The 27,205-nt window shown below is 51.0% G+C and overlaps 1 protein-coding gene across 1 annotated transcript in view; it reads right to left on the bottom strand.

Moving 5' to 3' along the window:
• Nucleotides 1–4,496: 4,496 nt before the first annotated feature.
• The window catches only part of LOC140427964 (uncharacterized protein CXorf38-like), a 73,702-nt gene continuing 50,993 nt past the window's right edge, over nucleotides 4,497–27,205 (bottom strand). Inside the window, exons 4-6 of the mRNA XM_072513867.1 lie at nucleotides 7,184–7,333; nucleotides 5,418–5,594; nucleotides 4,497–5,168 (exon numbers count right to left, since the gene is read on the bottom strand). Coding sequence (XP_072369968.1) covers nucleotides 4,998–5,168; nucleotides 5,418–5,594; nucleotides 7,184–7,333 — 498 coding nt within the window. The 3' untranslated portion in view covers nucleotides 4,497–4,997. The remainder of the gene's footprint in view (nucleotides 5,169–5,417; nucleotides 5,595–7,183; nucleotides 7,334–27,205) is intronic.

The raw sequence follows: 27,205 nt of genomic DNA, 5'->3' as shown, positions 1-27,205 counted from the left end.
ATCGAACCTGGGACCCTGGCGCTGTGAAGCCACGGTGCTATCCACTTGTGCTACCGTGCTGCCCCGAGATCTAACAGGATCTCGCGAGACATTGTGATGTAAATCCCATTCTGGGCAGGATCACGTTTTGGCAAATGTGCATATTAGAGCGAGACAGCTAGTCTCATTCTAACATGCAGTTTCCCGAGGCCCCGGAGGCGTTGGGGTCTATCCCCTTCGCCTCGGAGACCTTGGGTGAGTGCTGTTCAGTACTGGCCTCCATAAACGGGGACCAGACGGAACAGCACTTGTGGGGGTGCCCCAGGGGATCGGAGGCCCCATATGCATGACTTTGGGCAGGATGGCACCCTGACAGTGCAACTGGGTGCTGGATTGGCATTGCTTGGTACCGGGTTGGCACTGATAAGGTGCCAAACTGACATTTTACGCACAGCGGCGATTGGACTGGGGGTGTGGGTCAGGGACCCCTCAAGTTGGGGCGGGGGGGCGGGGGTTGCGTCAGGGGTTTCAGAGATTTTTAAATGGCATCCTGATCTCTTGCTACACTGAGAAGTTTCAGCGAACAGAACTCCTCAGTGCAGAAAACAGGACTACACATCTTCCCTGCTGAGGCCCCCTATCTGATCCGAGTGACGTTTAATAGTGTTGTGTTTCTCAGTGCTGCAAGGGCCGGAAAACTCACCGCTAAACCTGCTCACTGTGGGACTTTGTTCCCATTTAGTTAATTCATACCCAAGGTCCTTTCCCTGACTGGTGACCTGCTTTGTGTGGTGCAGTTTTCTTGGACACACAGGAAAAGGCCACCCAAGAATGGATCCTGGCCTATAAGTCAGAGGCTGGCTCCTTTCAGACAACTCCTCCCACCACCCCCCAAACCTTTTTTGTGCCTTGATGTGCTACCACTTCAGGACATGAGCACAAGATCCAACTATTTGAGGACCAGGAACCACACACTCAGCCCCCCATCACATCCTTTATGCTGTCTTCCCAGGTGCAAGCCCTTTGGGCAGAGTGGTACCCTGGCACTGCTGGTGCTGCCTGGCACCCTGGCAATGCCACCTGGATGCCAGCCTGGCATTGCAAAGATGCCAGGTGGCACTGCCAAGGTGCCAGACTGTCATTTTTCACGCAGCGGTGATTGGGCTGGGGGGCCCTGCACTGGTTTTGGAGTGTGTGGGGGTGCCCTGGGAACCACCCTCATAGTGACTTGGGACTTGCGGGCGGGGTGGTCGGGGGTCACGTTGAATGCTCCAGAGATCAGGACACCATTTCATTTCATTTTCATTTTCATTATTCATTTTTCATTTCATTTTTAAATGGCGAGAAGAGCTCCTCAGTGCAGAAAACGATGCTATGTGCAGCCTTAGCCGTGAGTACCCCAGTGAGGTTCCCTATCTAACCCGAGTGCCGTTCAATGGCGTTGTGTTCCTTGGCACTGCGAGTGCCGGGAAACACGTGGCTAAACATGCTCGCTGTGGGACTTTGTGCCCATTTAGTTAAATCCCGCCCTTAATTCTGAAGGTAGGACTGAATTTGGTATGCTTCTATTTAAAAAATAAATACATTTAGAGTACTCAATTCACCTTTTCCAATTAAGGGGCAATTTAGCGTGGCCAATCCACCTAGTCTGCACATTTTTGGGTTGTGCGGGCAAAACCCACGCAAACACGGGGAGAATGTGCAAACTCCACACGGACAGTGACCCAGAGCCGGGATCGAACCTGGGACCTCGGCGCCGTGAGGCAGCAATGCTAACCCACTGCGCCACCATGCTGCCCATGCTTCTATTAATGATTATTCCTGGCATGCAAATGTATACAAGTGGGAACCTGCCACAGGACAGCGTGAGGCCTTACACGGGACAAATATGTCACTGACTTAATCTCTGCATCTCAAGCTGTCCTCAGGAAATCAAAATTTTGTTTCCTGCCAAATTCAGTCATCCCACACATCACATTTTCTGCCCTTGCAGGCTCCATAAAATTCCCCCCAGTTTCTCTAACTTTACCTGTTCTCCTTGTGAACAAACCTCCCGGAATGGAAGTATTTCTGATGAAACAACAGGTAGCAACTTGTTTCCATCCTTTTCTAATATTGCCTAATTTTGTCTCAAAAAGCTAGCTTAGCTGTTCAATGCAATCATGAAACCAAGTTATAGACATGAATTTTCTACACCATGTCATTTAATTCAGCAGACACCTAATCTGTCAGCTAAACTGTACCCTGACAAATCAAATCTGAAAGCATCTTGGAATGGACAGCTTTTAAACATTTCATTGAGTTAAAAGAAGCCAAAAGCTGTAATCATAAGGAATTAAACCAAATCATAATGCTACATATATATCTGGTGTCACTTTAACCTGGTGTTGTAAGACTTCGTACATATATATCTATACATAAGTAATGTATTTTAAAGTCCCATACTTGAGGATGACAAAACCTCTTTCTGATTTCTCATTTATGATTCAACAACCCATTATTTTAATTGTTCATACTGGAGTTTTAAGTTTCTCACTACCTTTAAAACCCCACAATCAGGGCAGCATGGTGGCGCAGTGATTAGCACTGCTGTCTCTTTTTATTTTTTAAAATTTAGAGTACCCAATTCATTTTTCCAAATTAAGGGGCAATTTACTATGGCCGATCCACCTAGCCTGCACATCTTTGGGTTGTGGGGGCGAAACCCACGCAAACACGGGGAGAATGTGCAAACTCCACACGGACAGTGACCCAGAGCCGGGATCTAACCTGGGACCTCGGCGCCGTGAGGCAGCAGTGCTACTCACTGCGCCACCATGCTGCCCCCAGCACTGCTGTCTCAAGGCGCCGAGGTTCCAGGTTCGATCCCGGCTATGGGCCACTGTCCGTGTGGACTTTGCACATTCTCCCCGTGTTTGCGTGGGTTTCGCCCCCACAACCCAAAAGATGTGCAGGGTAGGTGGATTGGCCACACTAAATTGCCCCTTAATTGGAAAAAAATGAATTGGGTACTCTAAATTTTTTTTTTTTTAATGATTTCATTTATTATATATATATATATATGACCTCACATATGTACGTGTACGCAACTAATGTATTTTACTGTCCTATACTAAGAATTATGAAATTTCTTCTGATTTCTCATTTACAATTCAATAATCCCAGGTCACACTGGAACTAAACACATTCCTTGGCAACCATGTAATGTTGACTGGCAGTTGTATTCTTCATTCGAGGATCAACAATGAACCATCTTGCACAATCACAGTTTGTCTTCTGACTCCATCGGCAGAGGCAATACTGGTCTTGAGCTTGTTTACCATTATCAAATGTAATCAGTAATCTCAGTGTCAGTATCATGAAGGTGACTTTATACCTGAAAATTAAGTATTGTATCTTGATAATTTATCAGATCATTTATGACCACTCTCCATTAAACTGTTTGCCGTGATGCCATTTCATGCTTTTGTGTTTCTTTTCCCTTGTGAATTGTTAAAGGTACATGGCTGGGCTTGCGTTCCCATTCCACCACCAATTAATGCCCACTTAATAGCCTCAACCTGACAACAGTAATATTTACCTATTGGTGGGTGTGGGTTCACCATGCAGGGAGCATGACAAGCAACACTGACATGTTTGCTTGCAGGTTCCCAGGGAGGGTCCCTTGTTGTCAGGCACTCAGTGCCTGATTGAGGGACAGTATTGGGAAAGCAGGGCTCGCTGAGAGCCAACCCCTGCCCCTGCTCTCGTCTCCTCTCCTTCCAACTCCCCGATTTCCCCCATCCTGCGATCACTCACCTTTGGGTGGGATCAAACAATAATCCTCGGCTTTAGGTGTCATTCTGGCAGTAGCCACTGCCTCCCCAGTGGCATTGCCATTCAGCAGAGCTGCTGGCCTCTGATTGGCTGGCAGTTCTCAGTAGGTGGGACTTCTACCCTGGTCCTTGATCCTGGCTGGTCTGCCAAGTGCCTAACTGGCACATGATGCAACAGGCCTTCCTGGAAAGAACGATGCGGGGTTCTTGCCAGCTTTACACTGGCCTGTCACCTCCACAAGATTCTGGCCAATATCTTTAAGTAGTACACACAAAGAAATAAACTATACAACCAAGTTTTCTTTCGCTGGATAAAGATATAGCCTTGTCAGTGTTCCTTTCCAATCCTGACTCTCGGTACAATTTGTTAAGAAATTCTTGGGATCATTATAGTCTGTTTTTCATGAGTTTTGTCATTGATAACTATTTATGACATGACAAGTTTTATTGGAAACGAGACCCCTGGAAAGAGTTTTTTCTTCAATACTGCATATATTAACTTGTTTTGCAATCTGTTTTTTTCACGGTTCCATTTCTAATGGCGGAGCTGTCTCGGTGGGCCGAGTGGCCTACTTCTGCTCCTACGTCTTATGGTCTAACCTCCATTTCTTTAGCCTTTGCTAATTTTCAATGTGGCCATGAGACCAAGGTATGAATCTTTTACATCCTATCATTGCAGCAAACACCTACCATTTCATCAAGTAAACAGAAACCAAAATCTTTTTAATGAAATTAAGTCAAAATTAATCCTAATTCTACATATATTTGTATATATAAGCAGGGTATCTTACACAGAATTGGCACAAAGCAGGTATTATAGAGTCTACCTGAAATGAGTGAATACTTAATTGGTATAACAATTCGAAACAACCACTCAGTGGTTCAGTGAATAAATGTTAAGCATTACATTGATGATGCTAAGATTGAAAATGTAATTCCAGGTCTGTGTGGAGATACTAGTTCTCAGCTAAAAGCTCCATTGCTAATCATTATCCAGCAATCTAATACTGGAAAGTGTACAAGTACAGTTGAATGTGAAAAGAATCATCTTCTACTGTTGTGCCCTTCATAGTTGAATAGCCTGCTAAGGCATACTGTTGGGTTTGCATTTGAAACATGTATAGAAACCACTTTTTAATTATGCTCAACAGGAGAGTAAAAGACTGAAGAAAATAGGCACTACATGTCTCTCCCATTGTTACGTTATTTTTCCTCCAGGTTCCATTCCTCTCCATCTTGATCATTCACAGTCCTCATGCCGCTTTTCAGCTTCTTTTCAAGATTATATAGCTGCTCAACCTCCTGGTGAAGCACACTTTCAAGTTCTTTATTTTGTTTCAAAAGTTCTTTGAATGTATTCAAACTGTTTAAATGCTTTAAAAGAACAAAGAAATGAATAATTACACACAGTAAGCTACACAGGCAATAGAGCAAGAGGAAGCTATGTATTTTAGTTAGAAACTATATGCATAACTTTTAACGAGTCAAACTATTTTCCAATGGCAACATCAAGGTAAACATATATAAATTGAGCTGATGCACTCAAATTTAAATAAAACATTACTGTTAACAACTTGGTTTTGCTCGGATCATTTCTTTCAAGCCATGAATAATGAATTGTACCTGTATTTGTAAAACCTCTTGTTCCTCCACTGCGAAACACAGCTCCTCCACCCATTCTCGAATCAGTTCTAATTCAGCATTAAAGATCACATTAGCATCGATCTCCTCATCTGTAAACTTCAATGCATCCACTGCATCAGTTCCTGTTATCTGTACTTGCCAGTCAGATGATGCAATCTATTGATCCAACAACAGAATCAGTCGCAAATACATTAAACTACATATTACCTTGTTCACACTTTATCTTTAGTGTTAGTTTTAAGTGAACATGCAGTTCAAAATGACACAGTAAGAAGTCTTACAACACCAGGTTATAGTCCACCAGGTTTGTTTCAAATCACTAGCTTTCGGAGCGCTGCTCCTTCCTCAGGTGAAGGAACAGTGCTCCAAACGCTAGTGATTTGAAACAAACCTGTTGGACTTTAACCTGATATTGTAAGACTTCTTACTGTGCTCACCCCAGTCCAACACCGGCATCTCCACATCAAAATGACACAAGCAGAGGTACAAAAGCAAGTTGTTACTTGATTTTGTAGACATGTTACCCATGTTTATACAATCTGCCCTCACAAATTAAGCCTTAAGCCTTAGTGTCATTCGAGTAAATCTGTGCAAAGCCCCTCTAAGACCAATATACCCAAAAACACAAGCGAACAGTTGAGAAGCAAATTGATGTGAGAGAATGAGTTTGGATGCTCAGAGTTGTCATGTTTGTAGAATCACATGCTGAATTATTTGCAACATTCACCACTGCCTTTGTGCATTTAGTGTTTGGCTGTTGGACTGAAGATAAGGTTGGATGGACTATTCCATGGCAGACATTGGGTTTGGGTAATTCCAGTTAGCTGCTGTTACCAGTGTGACTGATTAAATTGTTAGTTTTGTCCAATTAAGAAGGAAATAAAGCAGCAGCACAGTGGCGCAGTGCTTAGCACTGCTACCTCATGACACCGAGGTCCCAGGTTCGATCCCGGCTCTGGGTCACTGTCCGGGTGGAGTTTGCACATTCTCCCCGTGCTTGCGTGGGTTCCCAAAGATGTGCAGGGTAGGTGGATTGGCCAAGCTAAATTGCTCCTTAATTGGAAAAAATGAATTGGGTATTCAAATTTATTTTTTTTAAAAGAAGGAAATAAAGGCAGTCCAATTATATGTTTGGTCATTTGACTTATATTTATAATTATAGCATTGTGAAATAAAATGATATATATTTAGAATTGATACATTTGTTGCATTTACATTATTTATAATTTTATCTAATTTTGATATATTTATATACAGTTGTACACATTTCTAGAATTACACATTTCTCCAATTTGTATACAATACGCATGTCATAGATATTGTAATTTATATTTTGTATGTTTCTCATGTGCACCTCTTTCTAATCATTTTGCAATCAGTGCTGGAAGTAGAGCCAAACATAGATTAAATTATCTGTTAAGGAATGTGCAACATATTCATTTATTGAGGTTGCATCACAAATTTAATTCTGGGCTGCGGCATATAAAGACACAATTGGATCTATTTACCTGTAACAAGTGGAGCATTCCATTTGTTTATTTACTAATTCTTTATCCATGGGCAATGCCAAAGGAAACTATTTTCAAATTGCCCACTGTTTCACTTTACAACCCAGATGCTTGAGGCAGCAGAGGTACTGAGCCTTTTATGGCAGGCACTAGTTTTCTAAGTTCACTTCCAAGTAACATTCAGGAATTGATCAGAAAATCTTTTGTTTCACGAAAAAGTATTTATAGTACAATTACCTCTTGTATCACTTTGTTGGCTGCTTTTGCTTCAGGGATATGTTGAAATTCCTGTAGAAGTTCAAGGATCTTCTGTCTATAGTTATCTAACCATTTGGTAGACACTCTCATTTCAACAGAATGCATCAGGTCATTGCGACATTTAATTATCTGAACATAAATGTCAGAATCATGTGTCAATATAAATTAGCTTCCGGTGTTTCTGCATTCAATAGAACACACTATTCCACTTTGATGTATCCCAGTTGCATAAGGTTCATAATAAACAAATTAGATAAATGTACTTTTAAACCTGAATGAACTTAACTTTAGATTTAAATGAGTAAATCTTATTTGAAGACTTTAAGAAAAAGAACTGTATACCATAAAATGTATGAGACTTATTTTGAGATATTCAAGTGCAGATATGCACTCGACAAGTATATCAGAAACAGAAATGTTAAATGTAAGGTGGAGCTAGTGGCCAGTTATTAATATGAAGGCAGACTCTGAGCTGCGGAGTGGAATTGTATGAAGGAAATCTGGAAGTGAAACAAGTGGATCGGAATCTGTGACCTTAACTAAATTCGACTAATTAACATTTACTTCCTGGTTTTGTACCTCCAAATGGCATGATGTTGACCTGTGTGACACAATCTCAGCTGTATACAAAGGGATGGTGCACAAATAGAAATAGGAGGTTAAAAGACAAGTAAAATACTGGAGACACTGGGAACCTGAAATAAGAACAGAAACACTGGAAATTCTCAGCGAGTCTGGCAGCATCGATGGAGCGAGAAACAAAGTTACTATTTCAGGTCAATGATCTGTCATCAGGACTGGAATAAAGATGTAAAAAAAAACAATTCTGGAAAAAGTCGGCAGGTCAAGCAGGATCTGTGAAAACATAAAAGCATAATAATGCGGATGCTGGAAATCTGAAATGCAAACAAAAAATTCTGAATAAACTCAGCAGGTCTGGCAGCATCGGTGGAGAGAAATACGGGGCACGATCTAACAAAAAAGCTTCTAAGTGTGGCGAGTTTTGCTCAGAGTTTCCCATTGGCTTTGCAGGCGAGTTCCCCACCGCTACCACTGACACATCACTTTGTGGGGCCCTGGTTTAGGCCACACTTAGAATTATTTTCATCATTGGGAGCTGAATTCAGAGATTGGGCCGCCATTTTGAATCTCTATAAGTGAGCTTGAGGGTCCCCCAGACCCACCACCCATAGGCAATGCCAGCCCCTGAACATTTTGACACTACCCCACACCCCAGACCCCCCAAATGAGGACACCCCGCTTTATAGTCCCTGGGGGCCCACAGACCCCTACCCAAGACCCTCCATATCCCCTCCACCCTCCTTTCATGGACATGGTCCCCCTTGGGCCCTGATCCCTGGCAGTGTCCCCCTGGCAGTGCTGCTGTCAGCTGTGCAGTGCCACCCAGGCACCTTGGCAATGCTAGGGTGTCCATGCCAAGGTGCCAGCTGGGCAGTGCCATGGTGCCCACATTCCAGGGGGAGGGCCAGGTGGCCACCCTGCCCTATCCTCAACAACCCAGGTGCATCCGATGGCCCGGAAGTGTGACACGGCCTGGTCCTGCCCATTGTGGGTGGCATTCTGGTTGCGCTGCCTCGAGGGACTTGGGTAGATCCCGCGAAGCTTCGTGGCTGCCAGGAAGCCCGTAGGAGGCTTCTACCGGCCACGTTGCGCTCCCGGTCGGACATGTTGTGGCCGGTAGAACGTGCCCAGAGCTAATGCTCTGGATCTAAATGATCCTTCTAAAAAACTGTTCTGGAGAAGGGTAATTTAAATCCGAAAAATTAACTGTATGGCGAGAGCCATAAAGTTAATGTTTCAAGTTGAGTGAGGGGGCAGGAAGAACAAAACAGAAGCTCTGTGATAGGACAGGGGAGATAACAAATGGGAGGCAGTGACTAGTGGGATACCGCAGGGTTCAGTGCTAGACCCCAGCTATTCACAATATATATTAATAATTTAAATGAGGGAACTAAATGTAATATCTTCAAATTTGCAGATGACGCAAGGCTTTTAAAAAAATGAATATTGAGTAGCCAATTATTTTTCTTTTCCAATTAAGGGGCAATTTAGCATGGGCAATCCACCTAACCAGCACATCTTTGGGTTGTGGGGGTGAAACCCACGCAGACATGGGGAGAATGGGCAATCTCCACATGGACAGTGACACAGGACCGGGATTCGAACCCGGGTCCTCAGCGCCACAGTCTCAGTGCTAACCACTGCGCCACATGCCGCCCTAGATGACACAAAGCCGGGTGAGAGAGTGAGCAGTGAGGAGGATGCAGTGATGCTTCAGTGTGACTTGGACACGTTTAGTGAGTGGACAAATGCATGGCAGATGCAGTATAATGTGGATAAATGTGAAGTTATCCACTTTGGTATCAAAACAGGAAGGCAAATTATTATCTAAAAGGCTTTATTATCTAAAAAGATTTAGAGAGGAGAACGTGCAATGAGACCTTCATAGATCATAGAATTTATCATAGAATTTACAGTGCAGAAGGAGGCCATTCGGCCCATCGGGTCTGCACCGGCTCTTGGAAAGAGCACCCTACCCAAGGTCAACACCTCCACCCTATCCCCATAACCCAGTAACCCCACCCAACACTAAGGGCAATTTTGGACACTAAAGGCACTTTATCATGGCCAATCCACCTAACCTGCACATCTTTGGACTGTGGGAGGAAACCGGAGCACCCGGAGGAAACCCACGCACACACGGGGAGGATGTGCAGACTCGCACAGACAGTGGCCCAAGCCGGAATCGAACCTGGGACCCTGGAGCTGTGAAGCAATTGTGCTATCCACAATGCTACCGTGCTGCCCACGAGACCTGGGTGTCCTTATACACCAGTCGCTGAAAGTAGGCATGCAGATGCAGCAGGCAGTAAAGAAAGTAAATGGTATGTTGGCTTTCATCGCGAGACGATACGTGTACAGGAGCAGGGATGTCCTGCTACAATTATATAGGACCTTGGTGAGGCCACACCTGGAATATTGTGTACAGTTTTGGTCTACTTATCTGAAGAAGGATGTTCTTGCTTTAGGGGGAGTGCAGCAAAGGTTTACCAGACTGATTCCTGGTGGGATTGATGTAAGAGGAGAGGTTGAGTTAGTTAGGATTATATTCATTGGACCTTAGAAGAATGAGGGGTTCTCATTGAAACCTATAAAACTCTAATAGACTATATAGGATAGGTGCAGGAAGTCTGTTTCAGATGGTGGAGGAGGTCAGAACCAGGGACCACAGTCTAAGGATACAGGGTAAACCATTTAGGACGGAGACAAGGAGCAATTTCTTCACCCAGAGAGTGGTGAGCCTGTGGAATTCTCCACTACAGAAAGTAGTTTAGGCAAAAAGATTGTATGTTTTTAAAGAAGGAGTTAGATTATAGCTCTCGCAGATAAAAGGATCAAATGATATGGGGGGAAAGCAAGAACAGATCACTGAGTTGGATGATCTCATGATCATAATGAATGGTGGAACAGGCTTGAAGGGCTGAATGGTCTACTCCTATTTTCTATGTTTCTATAAAGTAACAAAATATTTCATGAAGCAACAGCTAAAGAGAGTGCTCATGGGTATACTAAAGAAACAAAGGTGTCCAGAGGGCAGCACAGTAGCACAAGTGAATAGCACTGTGGCTTCACAGCAGCAGGGTCCCAGGTTCGATTTCCCCGCTGGGTCACTGTCTGTGCGGAGTCTGCACATTCTCCCCGTGTCTGCGTGGGTTTCCTCCGGGTGCTCCGGTTTCCTCCCACAGTCCAAAGACGTGAAGGTTAGGTGAATTGGCAATGATAAATTGCCCTTAGTGACCAAAAAGGTTAGGAGGGGTTATTGGGTTACGGGTGGAAGTGAGGGCTTAAGTGAGTCGATGCAGACTCGATGGGCCGAATGGCCTCCTTCTGCCCTGTATGTTCTATGTTCTTTTTAGACAGTCCCTGGGGAGTTGAGGATGAATTCCTTTCGCCTTTCGCACTAAAATGAGTTCTCAGGTGAATGAGGAGTCCAATGCGCAATCTACTATCTCTGTCACAGATGAGGCAGATGGTGGTTGGAGGAGTGGGTGTGGGTGTGGGTGTGGGTGAGTTGCCATGTGCTCCTTTCACTGTCGATACATGGCTTCCTCTTGCTCTCGGTGATGAAACGAGGTGTTCAGCTCCTTCCCGGATGCCTTTCCTCCACTTCGAGTGGTCTTTGGCCAGGGATTCCCAGGTATCAGTGGGGATGCTGCACCTTTTCAAGGAGGCTTTGAGGGTGCATCGAAAGGTATCTGGAGGCCAATGACAATGGGGAGGTGCAGGTGGGAGTAGTATGGGAGGCGCTGAAGGCGGTGGTCAGGGGAGAGTTAATCTCCATCAGGGCTCATAGAGTGAAGAGAGAGGGCAGGGAAAGGGAGAGGTTAGTGGGGGAGATTTTAAGGGTGGACAGGAGCTATGCAGAGGCTCCTGATGAGGGACTACTCAGGGAGAGACAAAGTTCGACCACATTGACCACAGGGAAGGCAGAGGCACAGTGGAGGAAGGCACAGGGAGCGATATATGAATATGGGGAGAAGGCGAGTCGGATGCTGGCACATCAGCTCCGTAAGAGGATGGCAGCGAGGGAAATAGGTGGAATCAAGGATGGCAGGGGAACTACGGTGCGGAGTGCGGTGAAAGTGAATGAGGCATTCAAGGCCTTTTACGAGGAGCTGTATAGGTCCCAGCCCCCAGGGGGAAAAGAGGGGATGCGATGATTCTTGGACCAACTGAGGTTCCCGAGGGTGGAGGAGCAGGAGGTGGCTGGTTTGGGGGCGCCAATTGGGGTGGAGAAGCTGGTTAAAGGACTGGGGAGCATGCAGGCAGGGAAGGTCCCGGGGCCGGATGGGTTCCCGGTGGAGTTTTATAGGAAGTTTGTAGACCTGTTAGCCCCGTTGCTGGTAAGGACCTTCAATGAAGCAAGGGAGGGGGGGACCCTGCCCCCGACAATGTCGGAGGTGACGATCTCTTTGATCTTGAAGCGGGATAAGGACCCATTGCAATGTGGGTCGTATAGACCGATCTCGCTCCTTAACGTAGATGCTAAGTTGCTGGCAAAACTGTTGGCTATGAGGATTGAGGACTGTGTCCCGGGGGTGATTTACGAGGACCAGATGGGTTTCGTAAAGGGTAGGCAACAAAACACCAATGTGCGAAGGCTCCTAAATGTGATAATGATGCCATCGGTGGAGGGAGAGGCGGAGATAGTGGCAGCCATGGACGCAGAGAAGGCCTTTGACCGAGTAGAGTGGGAGTATCTCTGGGAAGTGTTGAGGAGGTTTGGGTTCGGGGGAGGGTTTATTAGTTGGGTCTAGCTCCTGTATAGAGCCCCGGTGGCGAGTGTGGTCACGAACCAGCGGAGGTCGGAGTATTTCCGGCTGTATCGAGGGACGAGGCAGGGGTGCCCCCTGTCCCTTCTGCTGTTTGCATTGGCAATTGAACCTTTGGTCATGGCGTTAAGGGAGTCGGGGAATTTGAAGGGGGCGGTCCAAGGGGGAGAGGAACATCGAGTGTCGCTGTACGCAGATGACCTGTTGCTGTATGTGGCGGACCCAGTGGAGGGGATGGTTGAGGTCACGCAGATCTTACTGGGAGTTTGGAGATTTTTCGGGCTATAAGCTCAACGTGGGAAAGAGTGAGCTCTTTATGGTGCAACCGGGGGATCAGGGAAGAGGGATAGACGATCTACCGTTGAGGAGGGCGGAAAGGAGCTTTCGATATTTGGGGATTCAGGTAGCTAGGAGCTGGGGGGCACTGCACAAACTTAATTTGACGCGGCTGGTGGAACAGATGGAGGAGGATTTTAAAAGGTGGGACATGTTGCCGCTCTCGCTGGTGGGCAGGGTAGAGTCAATTAAAATGGTGGTCCTCCCAAGGTTTCTTTTTGTGTTCCAGTGCCTTCCAATCGTGATCACCAAGGCCTTTTTTAAGAGGGTAGGCAGGAGCATTATGGGTTTTGTGTGGGCGAGCAAGACCCCGAGGGTAAGGAAGGGGTTCCTGGAGTGTAGCAGGGATAGAGGAGGGTTGGTGTTGCCGAATTTGGGTGGCTACTACTTGGGCAGCCAACGTGGCGATGATCCGTAAGTGGGTGATGGAGGTAGAGGGGGCAGCATGGAAGAGGTTAGAGATGGCGTCCTGCAAAGGAACGAGGCTGGGGGAGCTGGTGACGGCACCGCTGCTGCTCTCGCCGACAAGGTACACCACGAGTCCGGTGGTGGCGGCAACGCTAAAGATCTGGGGGCAGTGGAGACGACACAGGGGAGCGATGGGAGCCTCGGTGTGGTCCCCGATCAGAGATAACCATCGGTTTGTCCCAGGAAGGATGGACGGGGGGTTTCAGAGCTGGCATCGAGCAGGGATTAGAAGAATGGGGGACCTGTTCATCGATGGGACGTTTGCGAGCTTAGGGGCCCTGGAGGAGAAATTTGGTCTACCCCCGGGAAATGCGTTCAAGAAAATGCAAGTGAGGGCGTTTGTGAGGCGGCAGGTGAGGGAATTCCCGCTGCTCCCGGCACAGGGGATTCAAGGCAGGGTGATTGCGGGCATATGGGTCGGAGAGGGCAAGGCATCGGCGATATATCAGGAGATGAAAGAGGAGGGGGAGGCTTTGGTAGAGGAGCTGGGAGAGGAGATTGAGGAGGGGCTGTGGGCTGATGCCCTAAGTAGGGTTAATTCCTCTTCCTCGTGTGCCAGGCTTAGCCTGATACAGTTTAAAGTAGTGCACAGAGCGCATATGACGGGGGCGAGGCTGAGTAGGTTCTTTGGAGTGGAGGACAGATGTGGGAGGTGCTCAGGAAGTCCGGCGAACCATGTCCATATGTTTTGGTCGTGCCCGGCACTGGAGGGGTTCTGGAGGGGAGTTGCGGGAATAGTATCTAAGGTGGTGAAAGTCCGGGTCAAGCCAAGCTGGGGGCTAGCACTATTTGGAGTAGTGGACGAGCCGGGAGTGCAGGAGGCGAAAGAGGCCGGCATTCTGGCCTTTGCGTCCCTAGTAGCCCGGCGAAGGATCTTGTTAATGTGGAAAGAGGCGAAGCCCCCCAGCGTGGAGGCCTGGATAAATGATATGGCTGGGTTTATTAAGTTGGAGAGGATAAAGTTTGCCTTGAGAGGGTCTGCGCAGGGGTTCCATAGGCGGTGGCAACCGTTCCTAGACTATCTCGCGGAGCGTTAGATGAAGGTTGGACAGCAGCAACAGCAACCGGGGGGGGGGGGGGTGGGGGGGGGGGGAGGAGAGAGAGAGAGAGAGAGAGAGAGGGGGGGGGGGGATATCTTTCGTTGGGGGAGGGGGGGGGGAAGGTATTTTTTTCTGGGGGGCATTTGAGCAAGAAAATACATGAACGATCCGGAAAACTGACATGTACGGGAGGAATCCAATGTACAAAGTTCTGTATCATATTGATTTGCCATGTTCATGTCCGGCTATGCGTGCATTCTTTCTTTGTTGTCACTGGGTGGGGGGGGGGGGGGGGGTTTGTTTGTACGGTTGAAAATTTTGTTTAAAAACGTTTAATAAACATATTTAAAAAAAATAAAAATTCTAGAGCCATGTGCCCTGTAGTCACAACACAGGTGAATCGACCAATAATTCTTATAAAAATACCCAAGGTTTTTGGCCGATGGCTGCCCAATAATTGCAGCCACCAGGTTTGTAAATGTAAACACAATTACTGTTTATTTGTACCAAGAACTACAATGAAATATGCAGCAAATACAACTGGTTAATTATTAACTAATACCTATTACAAATCCTGGGCGAGTGCACAGTCAATCCCAGCCCCACAGACCCCGGAGTCCCAACATAAAGTGAATTAACTGATAATTGGTGTATTGTCCTGAAATCTTTGACCATTGACTGCTCCAATGGGTTATAGGCACCAGATTTGTAAGTAAAATATTAACAAAACTGTTTGTTTACAACAAGAGTAAAAGATGAACACATACTGGTAAGAATGGATCAATGGTCTGCTACCCTAATTATTCCCCAAACCCCGTCCCACCCTCCACGCAGACACATACAAGACAGACACATGGTGGAGGGGTGGGAAAGGTTAAAAATTAACAGGGATTAAAGGGCATGAGAGATTTGAGGATCTTCACTGCTGAGGTTGTGGTCTTTGTAGGCAGTCATCTCTTCAGAATGCAAGATGTTGAAAACCATCAGTTAGTTTGGATCTTCAAGCTGGGCCTCTCAGGCTGTGGGATCCCTCTAGTGACATGCTTCAACTTGTGCTGAGCTGAGCCTTATCCACAGAAGATGCGCTTCAGGTCTGCTCATATGTGATCAGCTTCAACAGACTCATCAACAGCTTGTCTCAGTTAAACAGAACATCAGAGCAGCAATTTTTGTGAGGCCTTTGGTCTGGTAACTTTAATGGGAGAGGAATCCGCAAATTTCCCCCTCCCGAGCTCTATCTTTAGGCTTTGAATGCTCACTAACTACTCTGTTAACCTGAAGGGAGTTCCAGCGAAGAATTGAGAGAAAATCCACCCCTTCTGGGAGAGAGATTCAAAAGGATTCTGCTCAGCTCTCCAGTTCCAATCAAAACTGAAGCCAAACACACAGAGCAGGGCATTCCAAATAAAAAGTACCAATCTGCATCAGTATCAGCTTAGCCACAGGATTGCAATGGAGTTGATTGGTTGCTTAGCAAAGTCTGAGAAGATATGTCACCGCTGATGTCAGAGCACATTCTGCTCCTGTTTTTTCAATTTAAGGTGTAAGCCCCAGCAATGCCCAGGGGCAGGAATTATAACAGCCAAAAGATCAGGGATTAAAAGGGAAACAAGAATCCAAAGAGGATTCACAAGCGGGCCCCATCCTCTTTATACATAAAGACACAAGAAAGAGAAACACAGAGGGATGAAAAGGGGGTAAAAATCATAAGTAAAAGAAAAATTAATCTTTGTTTCAGATGACTTTTTTTAAAGCATACTTTTCTTCACCGCAAGCTTGCAGTATAAAGTCCATGTTGCGCCTATACTGGTCTCTGTAGATCCATTAATTCAGTTCTCTGAAGTTTAAAAATGCAGTACTCACTGGCAAGAGATAGCACTCACAGCAGGCTTTCTGGTGAAAGATAGTTGGTTCCCCATATTTGATTTGATTTGATTTATTGTCACATGTACCAAAGTACAGTGAAAAGTATTTTTCTGTGGCTGAAGGAACGTACACAGTATGTACATGTAGACAGAAAGAATAATCAACAGAGTACATTGACAAATGGTACATCGACAAACAGTGATTGGTTACAGTGTGGAACAAGGGCCAAACAAAGCAAATACATGAGCAAGAGCAGCATAGGGCGTCGTGAATAGTGTTCTTACAGGGAATAGATCAGTCCGAGGGGGAGTCGTTGAGGAGTCTTGTAGCTGTGGGGAAGAAGCTGTTCCTATGTCTGGATGTGCGGGTCTTCAGACTTCTGTACCTTCTGCCTGATGGAAGGGTCTGGAAGAAGGCAATGCCTGGGTGGGAGGGGTCTCTGATAATACTGTCTGCCTTCCTGAGGCAACGGGAGGTATATACAGAATCAATGTGAGGGTGGTAAGCATGTGTAATGCATTGGGCTGATTTCACCACACTCTGCAATTTCTTGCGATCTTGGACCAAGCTGTGATGCAGCCGGATAGAATGCTCTCTATCGCACACCTATAAAAGTTTGAGAGAGTCAATGCAGACATGCTGAATTTCTTTAGCTTCTGTAGGAAGTAGAGACGTTGCTGGGCTTTCTTTTTTTTTGTGTGTGTGTTTTTAAAAATAAATTTAGAGTACCCAATTCATTTTATCTAATTAAGGGGCAATTTAGCGTGGCCAATCCACCTACCCTGCACATCTTTGGGTTGTGGGGGTGAAACCCATGTTTTCAGTACACTATGCAATCAAGTGATTTATCTCCCTTCTGAAGTCTGATTCGTCGTTGTTTGAGATATGACTCACCACAGTCGTATCATCTGCAAACTTCTAGATTGAGTTGGAGCTAAATCTTGCCACACAATCTTAGTGTGTATAGGGAGTACAGTAGAGGACTGAGCACGCACCCTTGCGAGCCCCGGTGTTGAGGACTATTGTGGAGGAGGTGCTGTTGCCTATCCTGACAGATTGCGGTCTGTTTGAGGTGAGGAATTCAAGGATCCAGCTGCACAGGGAGAGGTCAAGTCCAAGATTGCAGAGTTTTTATTTGTCTTGTCGGGATAATGGTGTTGAAGTGCTGCCCACTGTGCTATCGTGCTGCCCACTGTGCTATCGTGCTGCCCACTGTGCTATCGTGCTGCCCACTGTGCTATCGTGCCGCCCACTGTGCTATCATGCAGCCCACAGTGCTAGCGTGCTGCCCACTGTGCTATGGTGCTGCCCACTATGCTATCGTGCTGCCCACTGTGCTATCGTGCCGCAAACTGTGCTATCGTGCTGCCCACTGTGCTATCCTGCCGCCCACTGTGCTATTGTGTCGCCCACTGTGCTATCGTGCCGCCCACTGTGCTATCGTGCAGCCCACTGTGCTATCGTGCAGCCCACTGTGCTATCGTGCTGCCCACTGTGCTATCGTGCTGCCCACTGTGCTATCGTGCTGCCCACTGTGCTATCGTGCAGCCCACTGTGCTATCGTGCTGCCCACTGTGCTATCGTGCTGCCCACTGTGCTATCGTGCCGCCCACTGTGTTATCGTGCCGCAAACTGTGCTATCGTGCTGCCCACTGTGCTATCGTGCTGCCCACTGTGCTATCGTGCTGCCCACTGTGCTATCGTGCAGCCCACTGTGCTATCGTGCTGCCCACTGTGCTATCGTGCTGCCCACTGTGCTATCGTGCTGCCCACTGTGCTATCGTGCCGCCCACTGTGCTATCGTGCCGCCCACTGTGCTATCGTGCTGCCCACTGTGCTATCGTGCTGCTCACTGTGCTATCGTGCTGCCCACTGTGCTATCGTGCCGCCCACTGTGCTATCGTGCTGCCCACTGTGCTATCGTGCCGCAAACTGTGCTATCGTGCCGCTCGCTGTGCTATCGTGCCGCCTGCTGTGCTATTGTGCTGCCCACTGTGCTATCGTGCCGCAAACTGTGCTATCGTGCAGCCCACTGTGCTATCGTGCCGCTCACTGTGCTATCGTGCCGCAAACTGTGCTATCGTGCCGCTCACTGTGCTATCGTGCCGCTCACTGTGCTATCGTGCAGCCCACTGTGCTATCGTGCCGCTCACTGTGCTATCGTGCCGCCCACTGTGCTATCGTGCTGCCCACTGTGCTATCGTGCAGCCCACTGTGCTATCGTGCCGCCCACTGTGCTATCGTGCCGCCCACTGTGCTATCGTGCCGCCCACTGTGCTATCGTGCCGCCCACTGTGCTATCGTGCCGCAAACTGTGCTATCGTGCTGCCCACTGTGCTATCGTGCTGCCCACTGTGCTATCGTGCTGCCCACTGTGCTATCGTGCCGCCCACTGTGCTATTGTGCTGCCCACTGTGCTATCGTGCTGCCCACTGTGCTATCGTGCTGCCCACTGTGCTTTCGTGCTGCCAACTGTGCTATTGTGCAGCCCACTGTGCTATCGTGCTGCCCACTGTGCTATCGTGCTGCCCACTGTGCTATCGTGCAGCCCACTGTGCTATCGTGCCGCCCACTGTGCTATCGTGCCGCCCACTGTGCTATCGTGCCGCCCACTGTGCTATCGTGCAGCCCACTGTGCTATCGTGCCGCCCACTGTGCTATCGTGCCGCCCACTGTGCTATCGTGCTGCCCACTGTGCTATCGTGCTGCCCACTGTGCTATCGTGCTGCCCACTGTGCTTTCGTGCTGCCAACTGTGCTATCGTGCTGCCCACTGTGCTATCGTGCTGCCCACTGTGCTATCGTGCCGCAAACTGTGCTATCGTGCCGCCCACTGTGTTATCGTGCTGCCCACTGTGCTATCGTGCAGCCCACTGTGCTATCGTGCTGCCCACTGTGCTATCGTGCTGCCCACTGTGCTATCGTGCTGCCCACTGTGCTATCGTGCTGCCCACTGTGCTATCGTGCCGCTCACTGTGCTATCGTGCCGCCCACTGTGCTATCGTGCTGCCCACTGTGCTATCGTGCCGCTCACTGTGCTATCGTGCCGCAAACTGTGCTATCGTGCCGCCCACTGTGCTATCGTGCCGCAAACTGTGCTATCGTGCTGCCCACTGTGCTATCGTGCAGCCCACTGTGCTATCGTGCCGCAAACTGTGCTATCGTGCTGCCCACTGTGCTATCGTGCAGCCCACTGTGCTATCGTGCTGCCCACTGTGCTAACGTGCTGCCCACTGTGCTATCGTGCTGCCCACTGTGCTATCGTGCTGCCCACTGTGCTATCGTGCTGCCCACTGTGCTATCGAGCCGCCCACTGTGCTATCGTGCTGCCCACTGTGCTATCGTGCCGCTCACTGTGCTATCGTGCCGCAAACTGTGCTATCGTGCCGCCCACTGTGCTATCGTGCCGCAAACTGTGCTATCGTGCTGCCCACTGTGCTATCGTGCAGCCCACTGTGCTATCGTGCTGCCCACTGTGCTATCGTGCTGCCCACTGTGCTATCGTGCTGCCCACTGTGCTATCGTGCTGCCCACTGTGCTATCGTGCTGCCCACTGTGCTATCGTGCTGCCCACTGTGCTATCGAGCCGCCCACTGTGCTATCGTGCCGCCCACTGTGCTATCGTGCTGCCCACTGTGTTATCGTGCCGCCTACTGTGCTATCGTGCTGCCCACTGTGCTATCGTGCTGCCCACTGTGCTATCGTGCCGCCCACTGTGCTATCGTGCCGCCCACTGTGCTATCGTGCCGCCCACTGTGCTATCGTGCCGCCCACTGTGTTATCGTGCTGCCCACTGTGCTATCGAGCCGCCCACTGTGCTATCGTGACGCCCACTGTGCTATCGTGCTGCCCACTGTGCTATCGTGCCGCTCACTGTGCTATCGTGCCGCAAACTGTGCTATCGTGCTGCCCACTGTGCTATCGTGCCGCCCACTGTGCTATCGTCCCGCCCACTGTGCTATCGTGCTGCCCACTGTGCTATCGTGCTGCCCACTGTGCTATCGTGCTGCCCACTGTGCTATCGTGCTGCCCACTGTGCTATCGAGCCGCCCACTGTGCTATCGTGCTGCCCACTGTGCTATCGTGCCGCAAACTGTGCTATCGTGCTGCCCACTGTGCTATCGTGCTGCCCGCTGTGCTATCGTGCCGCCCACTGTGCTATCGTGCTGCCCACTGTGCTATTGTGCAGCCCGCTGTGCTATCGTGCCGCCCACTGTGCTATCGTGCTGCCCACTGTGCTATCGTGCAGCCCACTGTGCTATCGTGCTGCCCACTGTGCTATCGTGCCGCTCACTCTGCTATCGTGCCGCCCACTGTGCTATCGTACCGCCCACTGTGCTATCGTGCCGCCCACTGTGCTATCGTGCAGCCCACTGTGCTATCGTGCTGCCCACTGTGCTATCGTGCTGCCCACTGTGCTATCGTGCCGCAAACTGTGCTATCGTGCTGCCCACTGTGTTATCGTGCCACCCACTGTGCTATCGTGCTGCCCACTGTGCTATCGTGCCGCCCACTGTGCTATCGTGCCGCCCACTGTGCTATCGTGCCGCCCACTGTGCTATCGTGCCGCCCACTGTGCTATCGTGCCGCCCACTGTGCTATCGTGCCGCCCACTGTGCTATCGTGCCGCCCACTGTGTTATCGTGCTGCCCACTGTGCTATCGAGCCGCCCACTGTGCTATCGTGACGCCCACTGTGCTATCGTGCTGCCCACTGTGCTATCGTGCCGCAAACTGTGCTATCGTGCTGCCCACTGTGCTATCGTGCCGCCCACTGTGCTATCGTCCCGCCCACTGTGCTATCGTGCAGCCCACTGTGCTATCGTGCTGCCCACTGTGCTATCGTGCAGCCCACTGTGCTATCGTGCTGCCCACTGTGCTATCGTGCTGCCCACTGTGCTATCGTGCTGCCCACTGTGCTATCGTGCCGCTCACTGTGCTATCGTGCCGCCCACTGTGCTATCGTGCTGCCCACTGTGCTATCGTGCCGCTCACTGTGCTATCGTGCCGCAAACTGTGCTATCGTGCCGCCCACTGTGCTATCGTGCCGCAAACTGTGCTATCGTGCTGCCCACTGTGCTATCGTGCCGCAAACTGTGCTATCGTGCTGCCCACTGTGCTATCGTGCAGCCCACTGTGCTATCGTGCTGCCCACTGTGCTATCGTGCTGCCCACTGTGCTATCGTGCTGCCCACTGTGCTACCGTGCTGCCCACTGTGCTATCGAGCCGCCCACTGTGCTATCGTGCTGCCCACTGTGCTATCGTGCCGCTCACTGTGCTATCGTGCCGCAAACTGTGCTATCGTGCCGCCTACTGTGCTATCGTGCCGCAAACTGTGCTATCGTGCTGCCCACTGTGCTATCGTGCCGCTCACTGTGCTATCGTGCCGCAAACTGTGCTATCGTGCTGCCCACTGTGCTATCGTGCCGCCCACTGTGCTATCGTCCCGCCCACTGTGCTATCGTGCAGCCCACTGTGCTATCGTGCTGCCCACTGTGCTATCGTGCAGCCCACTGTGCTATCGTGCTGCCCACTGTGCTATCGTGCTGCCCACTGTGCTATCGTGCTGCCCACTGTGCTATCGTGCTGCCCACTGTGCTATCGTGCCGCTCACTGTGCTATCGTGCCGCCCACTGTGCTATCGTGCTGCCCACTGTGCTATCGTGCCGCTCACTGTGCTATCGTGCCGCAAACTGTGCTATCGTGCCGCCCACTGTGCTATCGTGCCGCAAACTGTGCTATCGTGCTGCCCACTGTGCTATCGTGCCGCAAACTGTGCTATCGTGCAGCCCACTGTGCTATCGTGCTGCCCACTGTGCTATCGTGCTGCCCACTGTGCTATCGTGCTGCCCACTGTGCTATCGTGCTGCCCACTGTGCTATCGAGCCGCCCACTGTGCTATCGTGCTGCCCACTGTGCTATCGTGCCGCTCACTGTGCTATCGTGCCGCAAACTGTGCTATCGTGCCGCCCACTGTGCTATCGTGCCGCAAACTGTGCTATCGTGCTGCCCACTGTGCTATCGTGCTGCCCACTGTGCTATCGTGCTGCCCACTGTGCTATCGTGCTGCCCACTGTGCTATCGTGCTGCCCACTGTGCTATCGAGCCGCCCACTGTGCTATCGTGCTGCCCACTGTGCTATCGTGCTGCCCACTGTGTTATCGTGCCGCCTACTGTGCTATCGTGCTGCCCACTGTGCTATCGTGCTGCCCACTGTGCTATCGTGCCGCCCACTGTGTTATCGTGCTGCCCACTGTGCTATCGAGCCGCCCACTGTGCTATCGTGACGCCCACTGTGCTATCGTGCTGCCCACTGTGCTATCGTGCCGCTCACTGTGCTATCGTGCCGCAAACTGTGCTATCGTGCTGCCCACTGTGCTATCGTGCCGCCCACTGTGCTATCGTCCCGCCCACTGTGCTATCGTCCCGCCCACTGTGCTATCGTGCTGCCCACTGTGCTATCGTGCTGCCCACTGTGCTATCGTGCTGCCCACTGTGCTATCGTGCTGCCCACTGTGCTATCGAGCCGCCCACTGTGCTATCGTGCTGCCCACTGTGCTATCGTGCCGCAAACTGTGCTATCGTGCTGCCCGCTGTGCTATCGTGCTGCCCGCTGTGCTATCGTGCCGCCCACTGTGCTATCGTGCTGCCCGCTGTGCTATTGTGCAGCCCGCTGTGCTATCGTGCCGCCCACTGTGCTATCGTGCTGCCCACTGTGCTATTGTGCAGCCCACTGTGCTATCGTGCTGCCCACTGTGCTATCGTGCCGCTCACTGTGCTATCGTGCTGCCCACTGTGCTATCGTGCCGCCCACTGTGCTATCGTGCAGCCCACTGTGCTATCGTGCTGCCCACTGTGCTATCGTGCTGCCCACTGTGCTATCGTGCCGCAAACTGTGCTATCGTGCTGCCCACTGTGTTATCGTGCCGCCCACTGTGCTATCGTGCTGCCCACTGTGCTATCGTGCCGCCCACTGTGCTATCGTGCCGCCCACTGTGCTATCGTGCCGCCCACTGTGCTATCGTGCCGCCCACTGTGCTATCGTGCCGCCCACTGTGCTATCGTGCCGCCCACTGTGTTATCGAGCCGCCCACTGTGCTATCGTGACGCCCACTGTGCTATCGTGCTGCCCACTGTGCTATCGTGCCGCTCACTGTGCTATCGTGCCGCAAACTGTGCTATCGTGCTGCCCACTGTGCTATCGTGCCGCCCACTGTGCTATCGTCCCGCCCACTGTGCTATCGTGCAGCCCACTGTGCTATCGTGCTGCCCACTGTGCTATCGTGCTGCCCACTGTGCTATCGTGCTGCCCACTGTGCTATCGTGCTGCCCACTGTGCTATCGTGCTGCCCACTGTGCTATCGAGCCGCCCACTGTGCTATCGTGCTGCCCACTGTGCTATCGTGCCGCAAACTGTGCTATCGTGCTGCCCACTGTGCTATCGTGCCGCCCACTGTGCTATCGTGCCGTCCGCTGTGCTATCGTGCTGCCCGCTGTGCTATCGTGCCGCCCACTGTGCTATCGTGCTGCCCACTGTGCTATTGTGCTGCCCACTGTGCTATCGTGCCGCCCACTGTGCTATCGTGCTGCCCACTGTGCTATTGTGCAGCCCACTGTGCTATCGTGCTGCCCACTGTGCTATCGTGCCGCTCACTGTGCTATCGTGCTGCCCACTGTGCTATCGTGCCGCCCACTGTGCTATCGTGCAGCCCACTGTGCTAACGTGCTGCCCGCTGTGCTATCGTGCAGCCCACTGTGCTATCGTGCCGCAAACTGTGCTATCGTGCTGCCCACTGTGCTATCGTGCTGCCCGCTGTGCTGTCGTGCCGCAAACTGTGCTATCGTGCCGCCCACTGTGCTATCGTGCTGCCCACTGTGCTACCCTGCTGCCCACTGTGCTATCGTGCCGCAAACTGTGCTATCGTGCTGCCCACTGCGCTATCGTGCTGCCCACTGTGCTATCGTGCCGCCCACTGTGCTATCGTGCTGCCCACTGTGCTATCGTGCCGCTCACTGTGCTATCGTGCCGCCCACTGTGCTATCGTGCCGCCCACTGTGCTATCGTGCTGCCCACTGTGCTATCGTGCAGCCCGCTGTGCTATCGTGCCGCCCGCTGTGCTATCGTGCCGCCCGCTGTGCTATCGTGCCGCCCGCTGTGCTATCGTGCCGCCCGCTGTGCTATCGTGCCGCCCGCTGTGCTATCGTGCCGCCCACTGTGCTATCGTGCAGCCCACTGTGCTATCGTGCTGCCCACTGTGCTATCGTGCCGCCCACTGTGCTATCGTGCTGCCCACTGTGCTATCGTGCCGCCCACTGTGCTATCGTGCTGCCCACTGTGCTATCGTGCCGCCCACTGTGCTATCGTGCTGCCCACTGTGCTATCGTGCCGCCCACTGTGCTATAGTGCTGCCCACTGTGCTATCGTGCTGCCCACTGTGCTATCGTGCTGCCCACTGTGCTATCATGCCGCCCACTGTGCTATCGTGCTGCCCACTGTGCTATCGTGCTGCCCACTGTGCTATCGTGCCGCAAACTGTGCTATCGTGCTGCCCACTGTGCTATCGTGCCGCCCACTGGGCTATCGTGCAGCCCACTGTGCTATCGTGCTGCCCACTGTGCTATCGTGCTGCCCACTGTGCTATCGTGCAGCCCACTGTGCTATCGTGCTGCCCACTGTGCTATCGTGCCGCCCACTGTGCTATCGTGCTGCCCACTGTGCTATCGTGCAGCCCACTGTGCTATCGTGCTGCCCACTGTGCTATCGTGCTGCCCACTGTGCTATCGTGCCGCAAACTGTGCTATCGTGCTGCCCACTGTGTTATCGTGCCGCCCACTGTGCTATCGTGCTGCCCGCTGTGCTGTCGTGCCGCAAACTGTGCTATCGTGCCGCCCACTGCAATGAACTTATTGTGAAAATCCCCTAGTCGCCACACTCCGGCGCCTGTTCGGGTACAGTGAGGGAGAATTCAGAATATCCAATTCACCTGACCAGCACATCTTTCGGGACTTGTGGGAGGAAACCGGAGCACCCGGAAGAAAGCCATGCAAACACGGGGGTAACGTGCAGACTCCGCACAGACAATGACCCGAGCCGGGAATCGAACCCAGGTCCCTGGCACTGTGAAGCAATAGTGCTGACCACTGTGCCACACCATTCTCCCCGTGTTTGCGTGGGTTTCGCCCCCACAACCCAAAAGATGTGCAGGGTAGGTGAATTGGTCACACTAAATTGCCCTCTAATTGGGGAAAAATTAATTGGCTACTCTAAATTTAAAAAAAATATCTTGGGCGCGATTCTCCAAAATGGAGACTAAGTGTTCGCGCCGCCGTGAACACCGTTGCGTTTCACGACGGCGTGAACAGGACCCGGGCACGACCTATTCTGGCCCCCACAGGGGGTCAGCACGGCGCTGAAGCGGTTCACACTGCTCCAGCGTCCTTACTGCCGCACCAACCCGTGCATGCACAGTTGGGACGTGCGCATGCACGGGGAACGTCTTACGCACGCCGGCCCCTCACCAACATGGCGCCGGTCTTCTGGGGCCGCCCGCGGAAGGAGGTAGGCCCGGGGGGGGGGGGGGGGGGAGGGGGGGGGGGGCAGCCGGCTGATCGGTGGGCCCACGATCGCGGGCCAGACCCCATCGGAGCCCCCCTCCCCCCCCCCCACAGGCCGCCTCCCCAGCGTTCCCGCAGAGTTCCCGCCGGCAGCAACCAGGGGTGGACGGCGCCTGCGGGAACCTGTCGTGTCATAGCGGCCGCTCGGCCCATCCTGGCCGGAGAATAGCGGGGGCCCGTGTGAAGCGCCTCAATTGCCCTCTCGGCGGATTCTCCGACGTGCGCGGCGCGGACCACGATGAAGCTGTTCCCGCCGTTTGGGAGAATGGTGGGATGGCGTCGGATTGGTGTCGCGCGGAAAAATGGCGTAAACATCGATTCTCCGGTACGGCGCAGCATGGGAGAATGGCGCCCCTTATCTCTGGCTCAGGTGGGTGAGGGGAAGATTTCGGACATTTAGTCTAAATCCTGTCGGCGAGGCAGACTCCATTGGATGAAATGAAGAGGAGGTGCGAGGGTGAGCTTGGTCTGGTTTTTGATGGAGGTGGTGGTGTGGATTCTCTTCACCGGGTCAACTCACCCTCATGCACTAAGCTCAGCTTGATTCAGTTCAAAGTGGTGCACAGGGTGCATCTGACCAAGGTGGGGTTGGATAGTCAGAGGCTTTTTGGATAGTCAGAGGCTTTTCCCCAGGGTAGAGGGGTCAATTACTAGGGGGCATAGGTTTAAGATGAGAGGGGCAAGGTTTAGAGTAGATGTACGAGGCAAGTTTTTTACGCAGAGGGTAGTGGGTGCCTGGAACTCGCTACCGGAGGAGGTAGTGGAAGCAGGAACGATAGTGACATTTAAGGGGCATCTTGACAAATATATGAATAGGATGGGAATAGAAGGATACAGACCCAGGAAGTGTAGGAGATTGTAGTTTAGTCGGGCAGCATGGCCGACACGGGCTTGGAGGGCCGAAGGGCCTGTTCCTGTGCTGTACATTTCTTTGTTCTTTGTTCTTTGAGTGTTTTTTTCTTGGGGGTGGAGGATAGTGCGAACGCTGTTCTCGGGGGCCGACGAATCATACTCATATGTTCGGTCATGCCCTAAACTTGTAAGCTTCTGGGTCTCCTTCTTTAACACAATGTCAAGGATTGTAGTCTTGACCACTGGCTATTTTCAGTTTTTCGGACTCGCCGGTGCTGCAGACAGGGGTGAAGGCGGATGTCCTCGCCTTTGCCTCATTTATGGCCCCGGGGCAAGTTCTGCTGGGGTGGAGATCTCCTACTCCGCCCAATGCCTCAGCCTGGTTGGGTGATCTAATGGAGTTCCTATATCTAGAGAAGGTCAAGTGCATCATTAGGGGGTCAGTAGAAGGGTTCTACTCGAGATGGCAGC

This window comes from Scyliorhinus torazame, chromosome 8 (genome assembly GCF_047496885.1).
Source record: "Scyliorhinus torazame isolate Kashiwa2021f chromosome 8, sScyTor2.1, whole genome shotgun sequence".
In the NCBI taxonomy this organism is placed as follows: Eukaryota; Metazoa; Chordata; class Chondrichthyes; order Carcharhiniformes; family Scyliorhinidae; genus Scyliorhinus; species Scyliorhinus torazame.
This window is presented reverse-complemented; position numbering and strand designations above follow the sequence as displayed.